Here is a 24,671-nt window from a genome sequence, read left to right as displayed (position 1 = left end):
AAACTCAAGGATCTGCAGATACCGATATCTACCGAGACCCGATGTCAAAACTCAAGTATCTGCCGTCGATATCTACGAATACCTGTAATGCAAAGTGAAGTATCTGCTGATACCGATATCTACCGATACCGATGTCACAAACTGAAGGATTTGCCAAAACGATATCTACCAATACTGATCTCTACCGATACCGATGTCACAAACTAAAGTATCTGCCAATACCGATATCTACTGATACCGAGGTCACAAACTCAAGTATCTGCCGATAACGATATCTACCGATACCAATGTCAGAAACTAAAGTATCTGCCCATAAAGATATCTCCCAATACTGATATCTACCAATGTCGATATCTACCGATACTGGTGTCACAAACTCAAGTATCTGCCAATACCGATATCTACCAATACCGATATCTACCAATAACGAGGTTACAAATTCAAGTATCTGCTGATACAGATATCTACCGATACTGATATCTACCAATACCAATGTCACAAACTCAAGTATCTGCCAATACCGATTTCTACCGATACCGATGTCACAAACTCAAGTATCTGCCAATACCGATATCTACCGATACCGATGTCACAAACTCAAGTATCTGCCAATACGATATCCACCGATACGATGTCACAAACTCAAGGATCTGCAGATACCGATATCTACCAAGACCGATGTCACAAACTGAAGTATTTGCCAATATGATATCTACTGATACCTATGTCACAAAGTGAAGTATCTGCTGATACCGATATCTACCAATACCGATGTCACAAACTCCAGTATCTGCTGATACCGATATCAGTGGGATATAGTCACTTTAGACTTTTTAAAGTATGAAGCTGTTATCGTCACATAAAGAAGAAATAAACATGACTCAGCAGAAATGTTGTAGTAGTGAAGCCTGTGGTAAATAAAGATTTTTAGATTGCGTTGGGATTTTACAAAGGTTAAAGGTCATAGAGACGTTTGTGTCCATGGTTTCTCGACTAGAACGCTGCACGGCAATCTCCTTCAGGACCTGCAGCTCGTTCTCCTTAAGGGGGCAGGGCCGTGTCACATGACACAGATACAGGGAGTGGTTTCACGTTACCTCCTTAGACAGACGAGTGAAGAGATCTCCTCCTCGCAGGAAATCCAAAATTAAGTAGAGCTTCCCCTCGGTCTGAAAGGCTGAGGAAATGAAGGAAGGACAGAAGGATTCAGATGTCTGCAGGTGTCATCGAGGAGTGACTGAGCTCTGTGATTGGCTGCTGTGGCACCGGTGAGTCATCACGCAACTCTGTGATTGGCTGACTCACCGTAGTGCAGTTTGACGATGAAGGGATGGTTGACCTCCACCAGGATGTCTCTCTCCATCTTTGTCCTGACCCGGTCACGCACTGGAGACACATACACACACACAAAGACACAGACACACACACACACACAGTGGAAAACACATACATTAGCAGATAAAGCTGAAACTAAACCTCCTCCTCCTTCTGTCTCTGGTTTAGTTCACAGATTAAAATCTGAGTCACACAAACAGAAGCAGAAAAACAAACTGAAGGAGAAGAAGAAAAAAAGTGTGCGTGTTTTCTCCATCAGTAGATGGCATGTGAGTCAAGTCTAACACCATCTTTGTTTCTATGTTAAATCTCAGGTTCAGGTGTGAAATTGTTATTTTGGGTCTGTCACTGACAAACACCATCAGCGTGTTTAATGAACTCACAACGACACACAGAGTCACAAACATCTGTTTAAACACTAAATTTGAGGATTTATCTTCATTCTTCCTATGAACAGTGTTTGTACCGTTGACATGAGTGGCAGCCAGTTTGTCATCTTACATCAGGGTTTGTGAGGAACATTCAACTTTCTGACTGCAAATGGAACGCACCATTATATCTGAGTGTTATTTTGTTAGTAGTACTAGTACTAGTAGCAGCAGCAGCAGTTATAGCAGTATTAGTAGAAACAGTAGCAGTCGTATTTTGAATACAAGTAGTAACAGTAGTAGTAGCAGAAGTATGACTAACAATAACGGTAGTAGAAACAATAGCAGCAGCACTCCCAGTAGTAAGAGTGGTAGTTGTAGTAACAGTAGTAGTAAAATTAGTAGCAGAAGTAGAAGTAGAAGTACTAACAGAATCAGTAATAGTAGAAGTACTAACAGTAACAGTAGTACTTCTATGTACCTTTAAGTGTTGCTTTCTTCAGGACCTTCATGGCGTAAAGTTGACCAGCATCAGGTCCTGTGACCTTTCTCACCAGAAACACCTGCAGACAGACACACAGACACAGACACACACACACACACACACAGAGACAGACAGATGTGTTTACTGTGGTAGATTAATGTAAAGCTAACAGTTCATTCATAAAGACAACTATGCTGCCTCCATGGTAACAGCCTCAAGCACACACACACACACACACACACACACACACACACACACACACACACACACACAGTAAAGAATGGTACCTTGCCAAAGGAGCCTTGTCCGAGGACTTTCCTGAGCTCAAACTGTCGAGGGTCGGCCTTCTCTGATCCTTCCTTCACATGATGAGTGATACTGATCTCTTTAAAGAGCATGTCGTCCTGTCACACACACACACACACACACACACACACACACACACACACACACACACACAGTGTCATATGGATGATTTTAAAGGAACAACAGAAGCTTTTTCAACAAAGTAAACAAACCTGAAGAGAGAGGGAGGTGTATGTCGGTATGGAAGTCACATGACCAGAGTCAGATGTTTCATGTTCACACGTTTTTCTTTGGAAGGGAATTCTGGGAAATGTCGTCAACAAAGCAGCAGCTGAATCCAAAAGTAAACAATAACAACATCATCATCACCATCATCATCTGTCAGAGATTTTTGGATGTCCTCCAAAAAGGGGGAGAACATCCAAGTGAATCAAAGAGTTTCCTCATGTTCTTCATCTACACAGCAGGAGACACACACACACTGACAAACGCACACACACACACGCACACAGTATGGTATCATTAATCACTGGTCTTCAGCAGGAAGAAGGTACTGGGGGAGGCTCCATGACAACTGTGTGTGTGTATCTGTGTGTTTGCATGTGCGAGTGTGTGTGTGCATGTGCGAGCGTACGTGTGTCCCTCCTAACATTAACTCGTTCTAAAGTTTGTTGTTGATTCTCTCAGAAATTATGTCATAAACCAAACAGGTGAACAGATGAGTAGATTTGTCTGTTTACAAATTAACTGGTAAACAGATGAACAGGTGAACAGGTAAACAGATGAATGAGATGAACAAACCATTGATACATTATTGGTTCATCACACGTGAGTTTCTCTGGATTAAAGACACAAATGACTAAATAACCTAAACAAAACAAATCTATTCATAAAACACTTGAATCAACGATTTCCTGTATCTGTGCAAATCTTACAAGACAAAATCACATTAGACTTGACCTTGATAGTATCTTGTGACTGCGAGCCGTTAGCTCCAGTGAAGCTAACTCTGAATGAATGGAAACAAAAATCAAATGAAACCAGAGCTAAAACATCTACCCATCATCTCTCTGTCCTCTTGCTCTCTCTCCTCCTCCTCCTCTTCCTACCTGCAATTCCCAGGTGTTGGCCGCTGTCTGCCCCAGTGCATTGTGGGACCTGTAGTCCTTGCTGCGGCTGAGTTTGTGTGGCGTTAACATGCTCGTGTCTGAACATCGACGGAGGAGAGACACAAGTGAAGCTGACGCTGCTGCTCCATCCTGACACTACATTCTCTCTCTACCTCTCTGTCTCTCTCTCTCAGTGTCTCTCTCTCTCTCCTGTTAAAATCTATCTCTATCTCTCTCTCCTGTTAAAATATGTCTCTCTCTCCATCCCTCTCTCTCGTTTCTCACTTTTTCTATCTTTATTTGAACTTTTCTCACCTCTCTCTCTCAGGGGAAACAGTTGTACTGCAGAAGTATTCACACATATACTTATACATATGTGTGTGTGTAAGTACTACAACAACTACAGTAAAAGAAAAAAACCTCATTACAAAATACTTTTTCAAATATCATTCAATCTCAAGTCTTATAATGTGGTGTGTGTATTCAGATAACTTCAATAGGTGTAATCAGATGATCTGGTGTGTGTATTCAGATTACTTCAATTGGTGTAATCATATTATCTGGTGTTTGTATTCAGATTAAGTCAATTGGTTTAATCAGATTACTTCAATTTGTGTAGTCAGATTACTTCAATTGATGTAATCAGATTATGTTGGTGCATTTATTCAGAGGACCTTGCTGGATGAAAACAGATTACCAGACGTGGGTGCAGTTAGATCTTCTTTGTGAATGTATTGAGATTAATTCAGTGATTTTAATCAGATTATTTGACTGCATCTAATTCAGTTAATTTACTATACATAATGAGATTATTTTAGTGGGCACAATCATATTATTCTGGGGAGTGTATTCAGATTACTTCAACTGGTGTAATCAGATTATTTTGCCGTATGTATTCAGATTACCTCGCTGGATGATAAACAGATTACTTCAGCGAGTGCCATCATAAATATGATGATTATCAATGCTTTTAAAACCATGAGAGTTTGTGGACAGAACAAGACGTATGAGAACATCATTTCCACTTTTGATCGACAAGTTTCAACATTTTCTGGACCAAACAAGTCCTTGATTAATCAAGAAAATAATCCACAGAATAATAAATGATGATATATACACACATATATATATACAGTATATAATTAAGATATATATACACATATATCTTTAGTTGCAGCAGAAGCGAGTGAAGCTCAGACTGTGGTGAAGGTCTGAGGGAGAAGATGGAAATGTTTAAGAAGTGAAGAAATTATTTCTGTCTCTTCAGTGTGTGTGTGTGTGTGTGTGTGCAGATGGAGGATTAGAGCTGAGGCGACAGGATGCTCATGTAGCACCTCTTAATCACAGGATCAAAACTGCAAACCCTGCACCTGCATCACTCACTGTCTCACACACGATCTTCTGGATATCTTCTGGCTACCATATAAATAGCTTTTTGCTATCTTCTGGCTATCCCCTGGCTATCTCCTGGCTAACATATATCTTTTTGCTATCTTCTGGATATCATCTGGCTAACATCTAAATATCTTCTGGCTCACATCGGAATATCTTCTGGCTAACATCAAAATATCTTATGGATATCTTCTGGATATTTTCTGGCTAACGTCTAAATATCTTATGGATATCTTCTGGATATCATCTGGCTAACATCGAATTACACTGCCTGGCCAAAAGAAAAGTCACCACCTGGATTGAACTAAGCACATAGGTAAGGGGTTGCTGCAGTTAGTCAGGTCTAGGTTCAGGAACATTATATGCCCAAAGAATAAGGTCAGCTGACTACCTGAATATAATGAATAACCAGATAATTCCATCAATGCATTTTTTTCTTCCCTAATGACATGGGCATATTCCAAGATGACAATGCCAGGATTCATCAGGCTCAAATTGTGAAAGAGTGGTTCAGAGAGCATGAGACATCATTTTCACGCATGGATTGGCCACCACAGAGTCCAGACCTTAACCCCATTGAGAATCTTTGGGATGTGCTGGAGAAGGCATTGCTCAGTGGCCCGACTCTCCCATCATCAATACAAGATCTTGGTGAAAAATCAATGCAACACTGGAAGGAAATAAATCTTGTGACATTGCAGTAGCTTGTGGAAACAATGCCACAGTGAATGAGTGCCATATTCAAAGCTAAAGGCAGTCCAACGATGTGACCCTTTTTTTAGGTGACAACTTTTTTTTTTGGCCAGGCAGTGTATCTTCTGGCTAACATCTACATATCTTCTGGCTAACATCTGAATATCTTCTGGCTAACATCTGAATATCTTCTGAATATCTCCTGGATATCATTTGGCTAACATCTGAATATCTTCTGGCTAGCATCTGAATATCTTCTGGATACCTCCTGTCCAAAACATCTGGATAGCTTCTGGCTAACACCTGAATATCTTCTGGCTACCTCCTGGCTAACATCTGAGTATCTTCTGGCTAACATCTGAATATCTTCTGGCTACCTCTTGGCTAACATCTGGAGATCTTCTGGCTAACATTTGGCTATCTTCTGACCAACATCTAAATATCTTCTGGGTAACTTTTCTACTTTAGCAGTTGAGCTAACAGATTACTGATCGCAGCTTTAAGTCTTATAAAAGCAGTGTAAATATGGTTTGTTGTGATCTTCAGTGAGTAAAGAGAATAAAACAGCAGCTGATAAACAGCAGCAGCAGGTATCTCATGGTTCAGTCAAACAGCTGGAGATGACTGTAGCAGACGTTCAACATGTTCACTTCATCGTTCAGATCTAATTAAAGAGTCTCACAAGTGAGTCACCATGATGTCGTTAACCATAATCACATTAACATAAACTCTGCACACGCGTCTTAACCTGCGCTCACACATTAAAACCAGACGCTGCTATTTTACATGTATGATTACAATCATTCACTTCTTATCATAATCAACACCAGTTATGAAAAAAATAATAATAGCTGCAGAAAACAAATGTTTAAAACCCTTATCCCTCAATGTTAAAGGACATTAACTTTACAACAACATTAGAGAAAATAACACATTGTCGGTCGTACCAAATTTGAAACGTAGCTGGTAATACGACACTCCATTTATGGCAGACATTCGTTTGAGCTCATTAGCCTCAGTTTAGTGAAGTATTTCGCGTAATATTATGGGTTTTTATATCGCATTTTACTTCTTTTCAGATATCCCACCCAGTTATTTAGGCCGATATCGGACCGATACCGAAATCAGGTACGGAGTCGAGTTATCGCCATTTGATTGATTTCTTTGTAAAAGTGCTATTCTAATATTTGGTGTTCAGTCCAGAGGAGCAGCTAACAAGGTGCATTCAAGAAACCTCAGAAAATGTCATTACCTCTACAAACAGAAGAACCAAAGTTCAAGCTAAATCTAAAGCTACAGCTACTCACGGTCGAACTGGTGCAATCGGATCCACAGCAGCCACCGAAAACTGTGACCCTGTTTTTCTCGTTTGGCAGATCTGGTTCGTTCAAGCAGCTGAAGTCAAAGGTCGAGGTCGGCTGTCGGTGGCTCTTGAGCAGCAGGAGGCGCCGCAGCGACTTGACGCGACTCCGTAGCACTCGGACGATGCCGGATATGGAGGCACGCAAGCACACCAGCTTAGCCTCAGCCGCACAGTGTGTCATGGTGAAGTGAGTGAGTGAATGAGTGAATGAGACTGAGGACGAACAAACAAATGTCAGTGAGTCAGAGTGTGTGTGTGTGTGTGTGTGTGGGGGGGGGACCCAGAGGAGGAGGGAGAGCGGGATCCCCCCTCCTCAGCTGTAACCTTCCACTCAGTGTTTGCATCAGGTGTCAAACACTCCACACTCACACATGACTAGCATAAGTCACTGACCAGTGACCGGTGACCGACCTCCACATAAACACACATTATACACTGAATATTTAATCTTATTTTGATAGTTTTTAATGTTTGTTATTCCTAAATAAATAACATCAATGTGAAAAGAGTGCTGTATTCATCTATTCATGCTTTTAGAGTTCTGACCGTGCTCTCACCAAGAGCACACACACACGATTGGTTAATATGTACATAAATCCGACAAAATCCAGGGTGACGCACAAACAACAAGCGGTGTGCTGGGATGTGCTGGAGAAGGCATTGCTCAGTGGCCCGACTCTCCCATCATCAATACAAGATCTTGGTGAAAAATCAATGCAACACTGGAAGGAAATAAATCTTGTGACATTGCAGTAGCTTGTGGAAACAATGCCACAGTGAATGAGTGCCATATTCAAAGCTAAAGGCAGTCCAACGATGTGACCCTTTTTTTAGGTGACAACTTTTTTTTTTGGCCAGGCAGTGTATCTTCTGGCTAACATCTACATATCTTCTGGCTAACATCTGAATATCTTCTGGCTAACATCTGAATATCTTCTGAATATCTCCTGGATATCATTTGGCTAACATCTGAATATCTTCTGGCTAGCATCTGAATATCTTCTGGATACCTCCTGTCCAAAACATCTGGATAGCTTCTGGCTAACACCTGAATATCTTCTAGCTACCTCCTGGCTAACATCTGAGTATCTTCTGGCTAACATCTGAATATCTTCTGGCTACCTCTTGGCTAACATCTGGAGATCTTCTGGCTAACATTTCGCTATCTTCTGACCAACATCTAAATATCTTCTGGGTAACTTTTCTACTTCTACTTAGCTAACAGATTACTGATCGCAGCTTTAAGTCTTATAAAAGCAGTGTAAATATGGTTTGTTGTGATCATCAGTGAGTAAAGAGAATAAAACAGCAGCTGATAAACAGCAGCAGCAGGTATCTCATGGTTCAGTCAAACAGCTGGAGATGATTGTAGCAGACGTTCAACATGTTCACTTCATCGTTCAGATCTAATTAAAGAGTCTCACAAGTGAGTCACCATGATGTCGTTAACCATAATCACATTAACATAAACTCTGCACACGCGTCTTAACCTGCGCTCACACATTAAAACCAGACGCTGCTATTTTACATGTATGATTACAATCATTCACTTCTTATCATAATCAACACCAGTTATGAAAAAAATAATAATAGCTGCAGAAAACAAATGTTTTCGGATATGGAGGCACGCAAGCACACCAGCTTAGCCTCAGCCGCACAGTGTGTCATGGTGAAGTGAGTGAGTGAATGAGTGAATGAGACTGAGGACGAACAAACAAATGTCAGTGAGTCAGAGTGTGTGTGTGTGTGTGTGTGGGGGGGGGACCCAGAGGAGGAGGGAGAGCGGGATCCCCCCTCCTCAGCTGTAACCTTCCACTCAGTGTTTGCATCAGGTGTCAAACACTCCACACTCACACATGACTAGCATAAGTCACTGACCAGTGACCGGTGACCGACCTCCACATAAACACACATTATACACTGAATATTTCATCTTATTTTGATAGTTTTTAATGTTTGTTATTCCTAAATAAATAACATCAATGTGAAAAGAGTGCTGTATTCATCTATTCATGCTTTTAGAGTTCTGACCGTGCTCTCACCAAGAGCACACACACACGATTGGTTAATATGTACATAAATCCGACAAAATCCAGGGTGACGCACAAACAACAAGCGGTGACGCACACACACACCTGAAACAGTCCACCTGTCACACACAGACCACCACAACACAAACACAATGTACACAATGCTGTGGCAGTATGTGTGACATTTCTTGGATTAAGTCCCACCTGTTGTGCACTGGTTTGCACGCGCACACGCACACACACACCCACACACAGTACAAGAAGACAACTTTACCAAAACATCGCTACAACATCTTTTCCCAAAACAAATGAAGAACCAACCAAAGAATCTTAACTATTCAAATAAATGTGTTTCACCTTTGTCACCAAAAAGTTTTACAAAATATTGATAAGATTTGTGACCAAAAAGGTTTTTACAAAAAAAGAATGACCAGGACGAGACGAAAATGATCAATTATGTACGAACAAAAATGTTATGACATGTTTTAATGTTCTAAAAAAACTTTACATGAATGTGATGGACCAGCCCTGTCACTGTGTGAGGGCAGTTTGCGTGCACACACACATACGCGCCACCCACATACGCAACATGCCAAACAGAGACAGTGCAGGAGTTAAAATAGTTCCCTGATGTCCTAATGAACATGTCTGTGACATGCAGAGGTTGCGCTAGACTTTTTCATTGTCTGCCATTTTGACTGACAGGGTCATAAAAATCCCGTCATAATCAATTTTTATCGGCCACTTTAAATGATAATGATGACAAATTCAATTGCATTGTTCATATTGCAGTGGAATATGAACAGTTCACCTGTGGCCTAAACACACACAGTCTTCTCTATACTCCCGCCTAACCTCCTTACTGCCGCTTCCTCGCTCCGCTGAGGCCAGGGGCTGAGTTTGTCCTTCATCTTCATCTGCATCTATCCCTCTTTTTTCACCTCTTTTATCAACAGTTTTTGGGCTTTTTAAAGAAACTACTGACACTCAACTGCCGTGACATTTCTCTTCTTTTCTACTTTCTACTTACTGTAATATGCTCTTCACCACCAAGTGGTCAGGGGTGTGAATTGCAATCTGTCAAAAATGATGGATGGCCCTCAGATTTTCCCGTCACTGTTTTAAAAAAACGGTCAATGATGGAAAATATTCGGTTAACGCGACCCCTGGTGACATGCTTTGGTCAAAATGCCATAAGGATGAAGCACCATAGCAGTTCAATAACCCTGCTAAACCCGCCCCTTTCAGAACGCTCAGTTTTGAACATGGTCCCTTTATACGCAAATGAGACACAGACAAACACACACCCACTTCTTCCAGGGGGTTTCTGATTTGTCCTCTTTACAGTGCTCGCTCGCTCAGCTCCTGTTCCCTCCGCTCCATTCCTCTCCCTCTCCACCTCCCTCCACTAGTTCTCTGACAATATCAACATGGCAGCCGTCACAGGAAGAGACGTCCTACACAAGGATCAAGCCAAACGCTGCTGAACTGTAAATCAGTGAATCAAGTGAATCAAGTGAATCATTTCATAATAAAGGGCCAATGACGATGATTTTAAAAAGGAAAAGCAAATACCTACCTCAATGATCGTTAATAATCATTCTGTTGCATTTAAGATACTGGTGTCGGCATATAGGTGGTGCTGTTTCCTTCTGCTGCTACTGTGGTGTGTGTGTGTGTGTGTGTGTGTAAAAGTATCTCCATGGCAGCAGCTATTATGGATCGAGTGAGAGGGAGATTCCATTCCTGACAATCTGTGCAGCACAGAGCCTGTTACACAATCTAATTAACGTGCGCGCACGCACACACACCCACATTGGACATTCATGACTTAAGGGGACATTGCACTGACTTACATTCGTTTCCTGGATACTTACTCTAACCGTAACCACAATTACTACTGGCCTAATCCTAACACTGACCCTAACCTTACCCTAACCCTAACCTCAAAACATATCTTCACCTTAAAATGTAGTCATTTACGTGGTGGGGGACTTCATTTTTGTCCCCACAAGGAAGACAAGTCCCCATAATGTGACGGTGTAAACAGTTTTAGGTCCCCACAACGTTAGTAATACCCGCACACCCACACACACACACACACGTATATATACACACATATATGTGTACATAACAAATTATTGACAGATAAATCCACGTAACACAGAGAAGTATGTTTAATTGACAGCTCAACTTTTATCTTGTAATAATAATATATGTATATACATACACACACACACACAGAACACACATATATGTGTATATATACACACATATATGTGTATATAACAAATTACCAAAAACATGACTTTTCATACGTATTAAGACATTTTGTGGAGAAAAATGTGCAGAAGTCAGATGAAGATGAAGAAGATAAGGGTGGAGGGTCAGTGATGACAGGAAGTGAGTTACAGGAGAGATGACGTCAGAGGACATCAAGTATAGATGAGAGACAGACAGAGACAGAGAGAGGACGCCATCATTTATTCAAGAGAGACGCCATCTTCAATCACTCTGTGTACACACACACAAAGTTTGTGACTTTTCAAAATAAAAGAAAAGTCAGACGTTAACTGAACTCACATCAAACATTTTTAAAGGTTCATGTCATCACATTATCATCATGTTTTCATCCATGTTCACGTGAATAAGAGGAGCAGACTATCACACACACACACACAGCAGGATGTGTGGGTTCATTCATTCACACGTGTTCTTTTACCTGCTGAGTTAGACGGTGAGAGACATCAATCAACACTGAGAGAATAACTGATTTAAAATAAAAAAATCTTCTGTCACCATGCCAACCTGGTTACCGTGGTGATCTGTCCATAACACACACACAGATCTGTTGGACAGTAAAGTCACTGTCACCATAGTTTTACCCACCTTTGTCTGTGTGTCTACTCTCTCTCTCTCTCTTTTCTTTTTTAATCCTGATAAAAAAAACAACCTTGAGTGAGGAGTGAAAACACAGTGAAAACTAAAAATAATCCCAGCACATTGTGTCAAAATCAGTGTTTTAACCAAACAAAAGATTCTGTTTTACAGGAAACCAGAAAACATTCCAGCTTCACGGACGAGGAGTAGGATTAGGACACAAAAAGGTTTTTGAAACAAAACTGAAAAAGTTAGAGTTCTAAGATTAAAGTCAGAATTATAAGATTAAAGTCAGAATTATAAGATTAAAATCAGAATTATAAAATTAAAGTCAGAATTCTGGGGGAAAACGTTTGGAATTCTAAAGAAAACTATGACCTGAGTCTAAATAAATGTCTTTACAAACTTTTTATAGAAAAATGAAATCAGTTTCCATTAAAAATGTCAGTGAATACTTAGGGCAGCACAAAGTCACAAACTAATGACACACACACACGGAAGATCAGTGGACTTTAAACAAGATTATTTTATACTGGTGTGTGTGTGTGTACCTGTAGTTGTCTGTTCCTAATGTGAAATAGAAGCGTCTTCATGTTGCTCTGCTGTCACTGTGCTGCTCACACTGATCTACTGACAGACCCACAACACACACACAGGAAGTTCCTACAGCTGTTCGCCGTGGCGATTAAAGCATGTCCTGCCATTGTTTCACACTCACACACTCACACACACACACACACACACACACACACACACACACACACACACACACACACACACACACACACACACACACACACACACACACACACACACACACACACACACACACACACACACACACACACACACACGTCATCATGGAAAAGTTTGTGTTGCATGCACGAGGAAAGAAAGGAAACAAAAATCAAAGTTTTTATTATTAATGGAGAAAATCTGTGATCATGTGACAGTGATGAGGAAGAGGAGGAAACATGAGGAGGATGAGAATGAAAGTTTCTGTGTCAGGTTTCACCTCAGGCCACTCTGACATCTGAGAATGACATGAGGAGGAGGTGGAGGAGGGGGAGGTGGAGTAAGAGGAAGAAGAGGAGATGGAGGGAGAGTAGGAGGAGGGAGAGAAGGATGAGGGAGAGGATGAGGAGGAATAACAGGCACCTCTGGTTGTGATGATGAGAATATACGTGATGCATTCAAGGAACCTCGTAAATGTCCTCAGCTCAGTGAATTTGCTGCCACCTCGTGGCACAAATCAGGTCATCACTGTTTTTTATATACCACAAAGGTTTAGTTTTTGATATATAATCCCTGTAATCTGTGGTTTTAAACCTGCTGATCTGACATCTGATCCGACAGCTGAATCAACCCTTTGATCATCACTGATCACACACTGATTTCAATGGAATTTACTGATTTGAATGTACTGTGTGTGTGTGTGTGTGCGTGCGTGCATGAGCTGCTGCATTCAGGAAAACCGGCGCCGAGTTTCACAGATTACATCAACTCCCGATGACCTCACAATGGCAATACCCACAATGCCTTGTTCACAGCACACACACAGATTCTGCCCATTATATCACAAAAGAATGAAGCAAGTGATCATGAAAGAAACTAAACAGAGACAAACACAGACACAGCTTTCTACCTCTTGCTCTCATCACACACACACACACACACACACACACACACACACACACACACACACACACACACACACACACACACACACACACACACACACACACACACACACACACACACACACACACACACACACACACACACTTTAAGCCTCTTCCCATCAATCAATATTTTCTCTCTCTTTCTCTCTGTATCCATCAATATCCACTTACACCAGTGTGGGCGGGGCCGAGGTTTCCATTTTAGGTGCCCAGGCCTGAGTGCGCACACTCTCTCTTTCACACGCACACACACACACACGCGCACACACACACACTATATCTCTCTCACACACGCACACACTGAAGGATGACCAGACAAATATCTATGAACTATTTCCTTTGACAAAATAAGAGCAAAAAACAAACTTTTGTTTTGACCACACACACGCGCACACACACCTGAGCTTGTTGAGTAACAGTGTGTGTGGGCGTTAAAAAGATGCCAGAGAAAGTCAGTGCAGATGGTTGGAGAAGATTAAACACCATCTGCCAGCAACACACGCACACACGCATGCACACACACACACACACTACATGACACACACACACACACGGAAGGTTCAGTGATGATTCATGAAATCTGAAAAATGACAATTCTATAATAAGAAAATTCATTACGATTAGTGATGAAGCTCATTCTCCTCAGAGACCACTGAATAATTCAGTTTTTCTTCAGACGTGTGTGTGCGTGTCTGTGCGTGTGTGTGCCGTTTGTGTGTGTGTGTGTTGAAGATAAGGGTCAGCAGTTGAAGTCGTTCCAAGTCTCAGCTGAGGTGACAGTTTGTCAACAGTTTGGACAAACTCTCAACCTTTGACTCTGAACATCACAATTCTGGTGAAACTCTAAAAGGTCAAAGTTCAAAATTCAGTTTGAGTAAAAAAGCACAGCATAGAAGCGTGTCAGAGCGTGTGAGGTCATCACCGTGGGGTCAAACTACCGTAATATTCGTTGCACGACTCGATTTTTGCAGAAAAAGAGAAGAAAAGTGGAAGTGATGAAACCAAACAGACCATAATGAACACACCTCAGGACACATGAGAGACACAGCTTTGCACGTCCAGCGACAATCACTGACATAGACACAGACACACACACACACACAGTCGTCCCGAGGAAACAAGAAGTTACATCTTTTTTCTGAATTTTCAGGACGAGGTGGAAAACTTCGAACACTGCTTCCTACAGATGTTCTCGGGACAGACTGCTGATAGGACGCTGGGGACAAGTGTAGTACTGTATATAGTGTACGTCTATAGAGGTTGACAGTGTCGTTTCTTGCCACAGGGGGGCACTAATTCAGTACTTCAGTACTTCAGTAGGGCAGGTGTGAAACTAAAGGCCCTGGTTTGACTTCCCACACACAGCCATGGTGCGTGGACTGCACAAACTGAACTGAAGGGAATCGGTATCAGTCAGTATTAAGATATTAAAGGGTTAAGGTAAGGGGGTTAGGGAATGTATTACGTGTCCTCACTAAGATATCAAAACAAGTTGTGAGTGTTAATAATGTTTATTTTGAACAAATCATTAATAATTGTGACATTGTAACAAATTAGTGACGGATTAGCCGACAGCTAGTTTGTATATTTCTATTTCTATGTGAACACAGATGATGACTGTTGTTTCAGTGTGTGTTCCTGTGTGCCTGTGCGTGTGTGTTTTAAATAAAGCCTGAACAAACACGATTGGTCAGAGCAGAAAGTGAAACTATGACCAGTATGAATCCAGTGTCTGTGATGTTATGGAAACAAACGCTGCTGCTGCAGCTGCGTTTTCATTAAACTCTGTCAGAGACCAGACCAGGTCTGAGACCAAGTTTAAGAAACCAGCTCTAAGACCAGGTCTAAGAGACCAGGTCTAAGAGACCAGGTTTTGTCCGTCAGTGTTTTGTCCACACAGAAACTGTGTTTTGGTTTTTAGACCATTTATGAACACATGAAGCCGTTTCCATGTACTATAGAAAAAAAGTTGTTTTCCTGAAAAACTGTAAAATACCCAAAATATAATAGAGTACATATAATCTTTTTTTTTGCCCATATCACCGACCCCCGACCTGAAACTCCATATTTGTCTGGGGATTCCTCTGTGAATGACCTCATCCAGGGGCCACACACACACAGAGCAGATGGCGGCAGATGTTAGTTGGTTCCTCAGAGATCAGTGATGTTCTAAACACTGTGTGGAAAACATTTACTGCGCTATGAGCACTACAGTCAGTGTGTGTGAAGTCAATGTGTCACATCACTCGTGTGTGTGTGTCTGTGAGTTTTTCAAACTGTCAAATTGAGAGAAATGAAGATTGAATTTGATTTTACATTGAACATTATGAGTATATAATATGAATGGAATCATCTTATTTTATCTGAAGCCAATTCAGGCCAAACAACTTGAAGAAATATCTCATAATAAAGTGATTTTTCTGACGGTTCTGTCGGTTAATATCAAAATTATTATTATGTTATTATTATATTATTTTATGAATGATCTTGTTGTACATGTTTGTCTGTACAGCCCTGAAGTTGTTTTTAAGCAACCATTATTATCACTATAATCCAAATAAAAGAGTACAATGATTGTTACTGTAATGATTGGAGCAGATTTACCGTCATTTACTGAGTGAATTATGCCAAAAAACTTGAATTATCCTGAACCCTAACAACAGCTTCTGCCTCATTAGGACCAGGTTTTTGTCTCCATGAGGACGACTGGTCCTGACAAGGTCAGTGTTTATGACAGAACACGCACGTACACAGAAGTTTCACACTCAGTTAAGTCAGTGAAACTCACTCATTAACAGCTTTACAACATATTCATCCTCACTCCCATGTGCACTTTTCACATCTTGTTCCTTCGACACAGAGGTGTGTGAGTCTGTGTGAGTCTGTGTGAGTCTGTGTGAGTCTGTGTGAGTCTGTGTGAGTCTGTGTGAGTCTGTGTGAGTCACTGCAGACTCTGGAGAGTGAGGTAATGAGTGCTCAGCTCTTCTCAGACAGACGATCCATTAGCCATCTTTCCTTTGCATTTAAAAATCAATGTGTGCAGCTGCAGCCCGGCCTGCTGCTGCCGACACAAACACACACACACGCACACACAAACACACACATCTCGTCAATAGAAGCTAAAAACCTCTAGTGCTCGTGTTTCCCACCTTTACCTCCACATTAACGTACGTCTGATGTCACACATCAGTGAAATTCGTTCACTGCCTCACAGTTTCTGTGTCACTTTGACGCAAATGTTGCCATGAATATTCATTCATCAGTCAGAGAGCAGCAGCGGTGGCAGCATGAACACATGAAACCGCTCGCTTCTGAAAGAACAGAAGGACGTGGATCTGCAGATCAGATTAACGGTCAGACAGCCTTGGTTTTTCATCAGTGCGTGTTTTTCTGAACACTTGGCGGCACATTTCCATGTCTGACGCAGATATCACAATCTTCGGCATCTTTATTTAACCTCCAAGTTGTTGAGAATACAGTTTTTCTGACCACATGTGCTGGATTTTGGCCACTTAGCAAAAGACTAAGACTAAACTAGAGAGGGTCGGGCATATCCGGTGACAAACTTTCAACCGTAGAAGAAGAAGAGCTACTCTCGTTGTAGCTGCTGAGCTCCGTACAACTGATACGCTCAGCAGCTACAACGAGAGTAGTTCTTCTTCTTCTACGGTTGACAGTAGAAATATAAAGCAGAACACGGCACCAAACTTCACCTAAAGGAAGGAGCAGTGCCAACAATATGTACATTACAATTTTTACAAACAGTAAAACTGTCTTTGTGTGCATGTTTTGTCGTTTAGCATTAGCGATAGCCGGCTACAGGCTAAGCTACGCTTGTGTTTTATTTGCATGTGTGTTTATCATCTCGGTAACCACAACGTTATCCAAGCTACAGGCGTCCTGCATCAGTCTTTCACTTGTCACAGTGTCTTCTGACTCTGGGTCAGACTGCGGCTCAAATGCGTGAGGGATTACGGCATTACTCAATGTTTTGATAATTGCTAGTGGTGCATCCGCCTTCCCAGAGGGGCAGCTGTGGGTATGAGAGCTGACGTGCCAATGACGTCACTTCCAGGTAACTGGCCAATCACAAGACACTCTGTGTTCTGTGGGTGTGGTTTTGGTCTGAAACAGCGCGGCTGACAAGAGCGTCAGTGATGAGACATTTACACCGGCTCATTTGCAGCGACTCGGAGGTTTTTGACCATAAAAACGACATATCGCACATATAAGTGAGATAGGACCATGCTATGTCCTCTTTAAAATCACTGTTTTTCTCTATGGGGTTTGGTGTAGGAGAGTACTCACTATCACAAAACTTCAGTTTCCTGTTGGAAAAGTCTGTCTAACAAACTTAACCCAAATAACTTAAAGGGGACATATTATACCCTATTTCCGCCATTAAAATAGTTCCCTGGTGTCCTAATGAACATGTCAGTGACATGCTTCGGTCAAAATACAATAAGGATGAAGAATCATAGCAGTTCAATAACCCTGCTAAACCCGCCCCTTTCAGAACGCTCAGTTTTCGTGCATGGTCCCTTTGCATGCAAATGAGACACAGGCAAACACACACGCACTTCTTCCAGGGGGTTTCTGATTTGTCCTCTTTACAGCGCTTTACAGCTCTATTCGTCTCCCCCTCATGGCAGTGTGCGCAGAAAACAGCGAGAGTGCCGTCACAGGAAGAGACGTCCTACATAAAGATCGAGCTGAACAGTGCCGAACTGTAAATCAGTTAAAAACACTTATAAACAGCACTGCTGATCGCCAGCGGCGCACGGCGAACTGAATAAACTGCATGTTGCTGTATCAGACCGGAGACTGATCGCCACTGTGCTCCGGAGACCTCGCCACCGCCGATCGCCACCGCTGATCGCCAGCGGCAAGCTGCATAAACTGCCGCTGTATGTTACTGTATCAGACCGGTGACTGTGCTCCGGAGACCTCACCACCGCTGACCAGCTCCGGTGAGCTGGCGATCAGCGGTGACACAGAGAGTGTAGCACCGCTGCACAGAGAGTGCAGCACCACTGATCGCCACCGCTGACCAGCCCCGGTGCTCTGGGCAGTTTAGGCAGATCGCCGCTCGCCGCTGGCGATCAGCGGTGACACAGAGAGTGTAGCACCGCTGCACAGAGAGTGCAGCACCGCTGATCGCCACCGCTGATCGTCAGCAGCGAGCTGCATAAACAGCTGCTTTATGAGATGGTATCAGACTGAGTCTGTGCTCCGGTCATGGAGGACGTACTGAACAAATATGTTTAATTAGGACGTGTCAGAATGGTCAGTTATGAGCTCTGTATGACCTTTTCTTAACAATGTGTGTGTTTGTATGTCGGTGAAATACGTCCCCTGACTAAATACGGCGACCGCTGGCCGCAGTCTGATGCGATGTGGTGCGAACACACGTTTGCTGACTTTATCCGGCACATTAGCTTCATATATAAAACCCTCTGTAAAACACTATGCTCCACTGTGCAGCCACCAACAGCACACTTGTCCCTTCGCGTTGACATAATACCCTCTTCCTCCCTCGCCTGCACTCTCGCAGGGACAAGGTGGAGCTCGGAAGTAAACTTACTGGTGGGGCGGGTAACATTCGCGGTGAAATGCGCATGCTGCCGTCATAAGCGCAGGGAATTCAACATCGAGCGTTTTATCGCCTATACTTACACTAAGGGGGACCACGAAAACATGACTGAGTATTCTTTTTCCACACGTTGGCGACTGGTAGGGCCTCCACAGTCCCAAATATAAGTATTAAAATGGTTAAAAAGTTGATTTTGCATAATATGTCCCCTTTAAATAATAACCTGAATTACTATACAGGTCATGTAAAGTGTAAATCATATTTTGCTTTATTATCAAATTTTGTAAATTTAAGGGATGAAGCATGTTTAAAAAAGGGTGACATTTCACAAACAGAAAAGTCACAGCTCTGTTACAAAATGTTCCAGACGCCAGCGTGCGCTCACCTTCAGAGTAAACAACAACAGCAGCAGCAGCAGCAGCAGCAACATCTAACCCAAAAATAAATTCATGACAAATTCATGATGAGATGCATCGGAGCAGAGGCAGAAACAGAGGATTGTTTTCGCCTTGAAGATGACTCATGTTTTTTAACAGAGAGAGCTTTCATACCAGCAATTATCCTGCACACACACACAAAATATGTGATATTGACATAGTTCCTGACCCTTGCGTTGCTCAAGGGCTCTATAGCCCCCTAAGGTGAAAACAGAGGCAAAATTGAGTTCCATTGAATTTCCGGAAACTTGGTGTGAAGATGTTACAGACCAAGACGAACAAAAAAGTCCACTGTAACCATGGCCTCAATTCAAAAGGAAGTCGGACATTTAGAATTTTGGCGGCAATTTGCACCCTACGTAAATGAGCAAACTCGTCCGAGCGCATTTGTCGTAGCAACATAAAAAACACAGCAATTTCTACTTGACACATCAAAGGTGAAATTTTGTCAAAAGGTTTTGCGGATTCAAAATGGCGCGGCCATGGCAACCCTCGTTGTTTTGGTGAATTTCAACCATTCGCCACGAAACTGAAAGTGCCCTATGACTTCGGCATGCGTTGAGTTCCACGAATTTCCCAATACTTGGTGGGAAGATGTTATAGACCAAGACGAACAAAAAAGTCCACCGTGACCAAGGCATCAACTCAACAGGAGATACTTTGAATTTTGCCATCCATTTTGGCGATTTGCGAAATAAAAAACCAAGCCAATATGTACTAATTTGTGTTTGTTTTTTTGTAATTTATAGATTAATTTATCATCATATATATGTTTTATATTGTTTTACTATTGAAGTACACAACATTCTGGATGAAAACAAACATGTGAATTACCGTCATGAATATTGTTATTGCAGTGTAGTGATGGCATAGCATGTTATAATTTTGTGCATTGGCCCCGCAGGTCATTTCAGTTTGAGAGTCTTGTTTAAACAGTGAAAAAAAAAAAGATCATACAGGGAAAGTTCTGTTTTTCGTGTATAATTGAGACCATGAGAGTCTCGTTAAAACCAGGAGATAGGGGTGAACTTACAGGCATGGAGTCTTCCTCGCCCACCGAGTCCTCAGGCTCATGATGACCGTCCTGTAAATCACAGAGAGAGAGAGAGAAACGTTAGGTATTAATACAGACACACACACACAGTGTCACAGATGCAGGTTGAAACATGTCCACGTCCCTGAAAACACGGCACAAACATACACTGCAAAAACTCACTTAAACACACAGTGTGACGAACGAGACTAAAACTGAAGCAGTTACTATTATTTTTCAGTTTGACAAAAGAAATTTGACGAGCTCAATGTGCATGAAAACTCGCTAAATCATGTCAGTCATGGTGAAAAATAACGTGGTAAAGTGGTTTGTTGAGTGGGGGTGGCCACGTGTATCAGGTCACCACAAAGAAAAAAGTATACGGACCCATTACCTCAACCCAACAGGAAGGAGGCATTTTAGGATTGAACAGGCATATTGGGGTGATTTTGGCAAATTTGCACATGGCAGTATTTGGACAAACTTTGTCGCGATCAAGTTCAAATTCGGTCACGTCACAGTGGACAAGATGAGGATGAAAAGTTACTAAAAGCTTCACTTTGTGTCACACGGTGTAGGTGGTAGGGGGTGTCAAAGTTGCGGCCAATTCTGATGACTCGCCAAAAACATAACACATAACCACACTGTTCACAGTCTGATCTCAACCAAACTTGCTAACAGTCCTGCATCGAAAACTGCGGTGATGAGATGGTGCAAGGGTGTGGATGTGAGGACCCAATATCGATGCTTGCAGCTATATTTGTTCTTATTATATGCCTAAAAAGAAATATAATCGTGTCAAGCATGTTTTGCACTAGAAAAATTATCAAATTCTAAGCAAAAATATCCAACTTTTTCATAATAAGATATCACAGTTTAATTCACCGTAACAAATTGGTGTGTGTGCAAATTTAAGAACTCCTTTGGTCAATATTCTTGAATTCAGCCTAATCAAGTAAAGAATTTCTCCCTTGTGATAAGAATAACTTTCTTCAATTTGAGCCAGTTTTGTTAAGTTTTTGCTTGTTTTTCCCATTAAGGCACTAGTTGTAATAATTCAAGCCAAGCTAAATTTAATGAAAGCATTGGCTGATTTTCTTTTTCTTAAAACAAGGAAAGTTTTAATCAATTTAAGAATATTGATTAAAACTGGCTTATTTTTAGAGGGGCTGTTTTTGCAGTGCACACACACACACACACACACACACACACACACACACACACACACACACACACACACACACAAATGTTTGTTTTCTTTTTAGCAAACATTCAGATGCTGCTCACTTGTCACATCATCCCTCTCCTTCCTGCCCCCTGTGACAGTGGAATTTCAAAATAAAATGGGAGCAACAGACTCCAGACCTCGTTTACCTCGTCTGCTCGGACAGACGCAACAAAAACACAAAACAAAAAAGATAAGAATTATTGTTACATAAGACAGAGGAAGAGAAACAGCTCTGATGCCAACAACATCAATACAAGAGATTATGTGATCTTTTATTTTGCTGCTCAGAGCGGAGTCGAGAGGATCAACACAGCAGAGAGAGGGAGAGAGGGGGAGAGGGATGAATGGATGAATGGTGGAGGGAGAAAGTGATGGATTATAATGAGAAGGAAGGAGAGACAGAAGGTCACAGAGGACAGAGCCACAGGCGAGCAGTCAGAAGAGGCAAAACCGTACGTTAAAAACATACATTGAAAACGTACGTTTAAAGCGCATGTTAAAAACGTAGAAAAGCCGGCAGTGCTGAGTGAGGCTGTTTCTCAGGGTGGAGCTGAGAAATTCTTCCAGGAATGTGGATTTTCTACCCCGCTGCTGGAGTGGCATCTCTTTGAGGACGAGTACAGACAGGAGGAAGAATCACAGCAGAGACTGATCTCACTTTCAGTCTCTGCTGTGGGAATCAGACCAGATTAAACCAAAAAAAATAGGACCAGGCCACACTCACTCTAAGGCCCCATTGCAACATGAAAGTGAATTTTCAGCTGCTGTGCGAAAGTGTTTTCTGCTGCTTTTTTGTACTTAAATTAAATTTAAAAAAAAGATACATTTGCTTATAATTTATTTAAATTGTGTGCAGATATTTTGAACTTATTATAAAGTATATTGGTTATTTTAAAACTTTTTTTTAAATCAAACCTGGAAATGATGATGTTCTCAAAAGTCTTTTTTTTGTCCACAAATACAAAATTCATCAATTTGAATGATTTATTTGTTTTTATGGAGCAAAGAAAGCAGAAAATATTCACATTTAAGAAGCTGACAAATCACGGAAACAAAAAACACTCAATCTAAAACTGATGATCAAAAGAGTTGATTAATTTAGTTATCGATGAACCGAGTAACTGCTTCAGCCCTAAATTCAATATCTAGTCAATATAATAATGTTTCACATTTAAATATGTTGTTTTTATGATTATATCATGTATAAAAATGCATTTATTTACATTTTATTCAAGTATTTTGTGTTATTTTATACACAAAAGTAGAGTTATTTATTTGGTTATTATGTCTTATCATGCGACAGGACCTTCCTTGAACTGTGTTTACTGCTTACTGTGTTTATTGTGTTCAGTAAATATGATAATAAAGTTAGGTTTAATTATTGTGTTTGCGTCACTTTGTGTTCTGGGAATTTATTATGATGATTTATTGAGTATTTTATTTGAATTAATTCACTCAGAAGTTGCTGTTTGAGTGAGTTTTCTCAAACACTGTTGGTGAGAAAGTGTCCGTGTGAACTAGTATGTCTTCTTCTTCATCATCATCCTCTCTTCTGAGTGTTTCTGTGTCTGTACTCCAGCCTACACTCAGAGGTGTCTCACACACTCACACACACACACACACACACACACACACACACACACACACACACACACACACACACACACACACACACACACACACACACACACACACACACACACACACACACACACACACACACACACACACACACACACACACACACACACACGTCAAAGGTCACTTTCACTGAGCAGTGCTGTGTTGTGTTCATGTCGCGTTGATAGTGAATTGAAAAGCGGGCAGAGTGGAAACGCGGAGACCAGGTACGAGCTTGTTAAGAGGCCGACAGTGCTTCAACGTTTCTGCCAACAACACGGACGTGACTCGCACACACACTTCATTTAAACAGACTAAACAAAGCCTTACCACTAACCTTAACCTCAACCTAACCACAATTGCCTCATTAGGACCAGGTTCAAGCCTATGAAGGACGACTGGTCAGGTCAGTGTTTACGACAGAAAACACACACACTCTTGAGTACAGCAGTCTAAGTGAGGACCTGAGACAGAATGTCCTCACAAGGACAAATGTCCTATGAAGAGACTTAATTGTCAATAAATTTCCTCACAGACAACTACACACGCACACGAGCACGTGCACGCACGCAGGCAGGCACGCAGACACATGCAGCATTTATGACAGCTCATAGAGGAAATGGACACACACAGCTCTTCCTGGACTGAAGCATTTGTTTGCTCTGGCTCCGCACACACACACACACACACACAAAGGAAGTTCTTCTTTTGTTTGTTTTTGCATGATTTTTGTTTTCATTCAAAAAGACAATCAAAACAAATCAAAACCACGACAGAACAAAAAAAACCTAATAAATAAATGTGTGAAACGGTAACTCCTAATAATAATAATAACAACAAAAAAGGACCAAAGTGGTGGATTTTTCTGTGGCAAATTCTGAATTTTAGAAATCATGGCAGCCAATATATGTGAGATGAAATACAGTTTTAGGAACTTTGTTTCTAAATCACACATTTGCACTTAAACACATCTTACAAACACATATAGAGCATAATGTGTTAGTTTCTATTCACAGTGTGCTATCATACTTAAAGTGCAGTATTAATACTTCAACATGTAGTTTCACAGCATGTCTGTGTACTGTGAATCATCTTATCGAACTTCTCTACTCTCTCTT

At 41.4% G+C, this 24,671-nt stretch overlaps 1 protein-coding gene across 1 annotated transcript in view; it reads right to left on the bottom strand.

The window, feature by feature from the left end:
• rps6ka3b (ribosomal protein S6 kinase, polypeptide 3b) overlaps nucleotides 1-24,671 on the bottom strand; it is a 40,171-nt gene that overhangs the window by 14,009 nt on the left and 1,491 nt on the right. The window contains exons 2-6 of the mRNA XM_044029713.1: nucleotides 20,706-20,756; nucleotides 2,475-2,591; nucleotides 2,185-2,266; nucleotides 1,306-1,386; nucleotides 1,098-1,177 (exon numbers count right to left, since the gene is read on the bottom strand). Coding sequence (XP_043885648.1) covers nucleotides 1,098-1,177; nucleotides 1,306-1,386; nucleotides 2,185-2,266; nucleotides 2,475-2,591; nucleotides 20,706-20,756 — 411 coding nt within the window. The remainder of the gene's footprint in view (nucleotides 1-1,097; nucleotides 1,178-1,305; nucleotides 1,387-2,184; nucleotides 2,267-2,474; nucleotides 2,592-20,705; nucleotides 20,757-24,671) is intronic.

Source organism: Solea senegalensis, linkage group LG1 (assembly GCF_019176455.1).
Source record: "Solea senegalensis isolate Sse05_10M linkage group LG1, IFAPA_SoseM_1, whole genome shotgun sequence".
NCBI lineage: Eukaryota > Metazoa > Chordata > Actinopteri > Pleuronectiformes > Soleidae > Solea > Solea senegalensis.
This window is presented reverse-complemented; position numbering and strand designations above follow the sequence as displayed.